Consider the following 1,663-nt stretch of genomic DNA (forward strand, 5'->3'; position numbering starts at 1 on the left):
GCCAGCCACAGCCTCCAGCAGCCGCCCAGTCCTCCCAGTCTGCAGCTGCCGGGGCACTGGGGAAGGAGGCGGCCCTTGCTGGGCAGACTCGGGGCACCCTGGGGGCCACCCTGGGCTGTTGTCCCTCCCGGTCACTGTGGGAGGTGGGATTTGTCCCACAGGGTGTCACGGAGAGGGACCACGCTCCCTGGGGGGGTTTCGGTGGGTGCCTCCAGCGGGATGGGATACGACAGAGACGGCTCCGCTCCGGCCACGAACAGATTAAATGTCATTTTATTTCACACCCAAAAAAAAATGTAGAAAAGAAGAGGTGAGTGTGGATTTAATTGCTCATATTAAAAATCTACCAGGTGAGACTGAGCCGTTTCCTCCAGAGTCAGTGCAGATCCACAGGGATTCTTCCTCCTTCTCCTCCTCTTTCTCCTCCTCCTCCTCCGCTCGGGGACCAGGATGGGGACAGGGGCACCACCTGCCCCCTCCCCAAGGTGCCCCCGTGCCATGGGCACCCTGCTGCCAGCCCCATCAGCACATCCCTTTGCCCGGGTCTCTCCTGCCCGGCCCCAGCCCCCCCGGGCACGGAGTCTCCACGGTGCCATCCGCGCCTCGTGTCCAGGAGCGGGTGCTGGTTTGGGGGTGGGAAGGGGGGGGCAGGAGCTCGTGGCAGGGGGGGCCAGGGGGCCGTTCCGATTCGCTTTCGGTATTTCCGTGTGTTCCTCGTTGTCCCTTTTCCCTCGGTACAAAATGAGCTGTATGGTCATGGGCGTCGGTGACACGGTGACGAGCGGCTCCGGCGGCCGCCCCGCGCTCACTGCAGCAGGGCCCGGATCTGTTTGGACGTGGTGTCATCGTTGAGGTGCCGAGTGGTGTACCTGGACGGGGAGGGGACACAGGTCACAGCCCCCGACTCGCTCTGCTGTCACCCCGCAGCGCTGCCGGGGGGACGCCACGTCCCCGCTGTGTCCCCAAGCCCCCGTCTCACCTCAGAGCGTTCAGGAGCCCCTCGGTGCTGGTTGAGGGTTGGTCTTTCAAGACTTTGATGCAGCCTTTCATCTGATGGAGGCAGAGAGAGGGGCTGTGAGGTCCCAGATGGGCCACAGGGGGCTGTGGCCCTTCCTCCCCATCCTCTTCCTCGCTGCTCAGGGGGATGAGCTCCCCCCTGGAGCAGCTCAGAGACATCCCCATGGGGTCAATCCAGGGAGGGGGACCCCGGGCATCACAGCTACTGCGATGAGTGGGACGGCTGTGACCCCACAGCTGTGACCCCAAGAGCACTCACATCGATCTTGGAGGTCTTGGCGAAGGCCCCCACGGGGTGGACGTGGTCGTAGAGGATGATGACGCCGACCATCACCCTCATGCAGAAGAGCAGGGTCTCGGTGTTGGTGAAGCGGCTCCGGTACTCCCTGTGCCAGGAGAGAGGCTGGCTGAGCCTGGGGGAAGGGGTGGGGTGGCAGAGGGACCCCAGCACCGAGATGTCCCCCCAAACCCCAGTGTGGGGTACTCACGGGGTCTCCAGCATCACCCTGCACACACAGGCCATGGTGCTCAGGCAGTCAGTCGTGTCCTCGATCGGGAGGGTCTTGTTCTGAAACCCAACAGTTCCCGGCTGCTGTTTCCACCCCCAGCCCCCTGCATGGTGGCTGTGGGGGGGGTCTCCCCCCCC

The 1,663-nt window shown here is 64.2% G+C and overlaps 1 protein-coding gene across 1 annotated transcript in view; it reads right to left on the bottom strand.

The window, feature by feature from the left end:
• Positions 1-255: 255 nt before the first annotated feature.
• Positions 256-1,663, bottom strand: part of LOC103616927 (protein FAM49A) — a 4,749-nt gene continuing 3,341 nt past the window's right edge. Inside the window, exons 6-9 of the mRNA XM_017736102.1 lie at positions 1,506-1,656; positions 1,277-1,403; positions 980-1,050; positions 256-869 (exon numbers count right to left, since the gene is read on the bottom strand). Coding sequence (XP_017591591.1) covers positions 806-869; positions 980-1,050; positions 1,277-1,403; positions 1,506-1,656 — 413 coding nt within the window. The 3' untranslated portion in view covers positions 256-805. The remainder of the gene's footprint in view (positions 870-979; positions 1,051-1,276; positions 1,404-1,505; positions 1,657-1,663) is intronic.

The sequence above is a fragment of the Corvus brachyrhynchos genome, unplaced genomic scaffold (assembly GCF_000691975.1).
Source record: "Corvus brachyrhynchos isolate BGI_N302 unplaced genomic scaffold, ASM69197v1 scaffold65, whole genome shotgun sequence".
In the NCBI taxonomy this organism is placed as follows: domain Eukaryota; kingdom Metazoa; phylum Chordata; class Aves; order Passeriformes; family Corvidae; genus Corvus; species Corvus brachyrhynchos.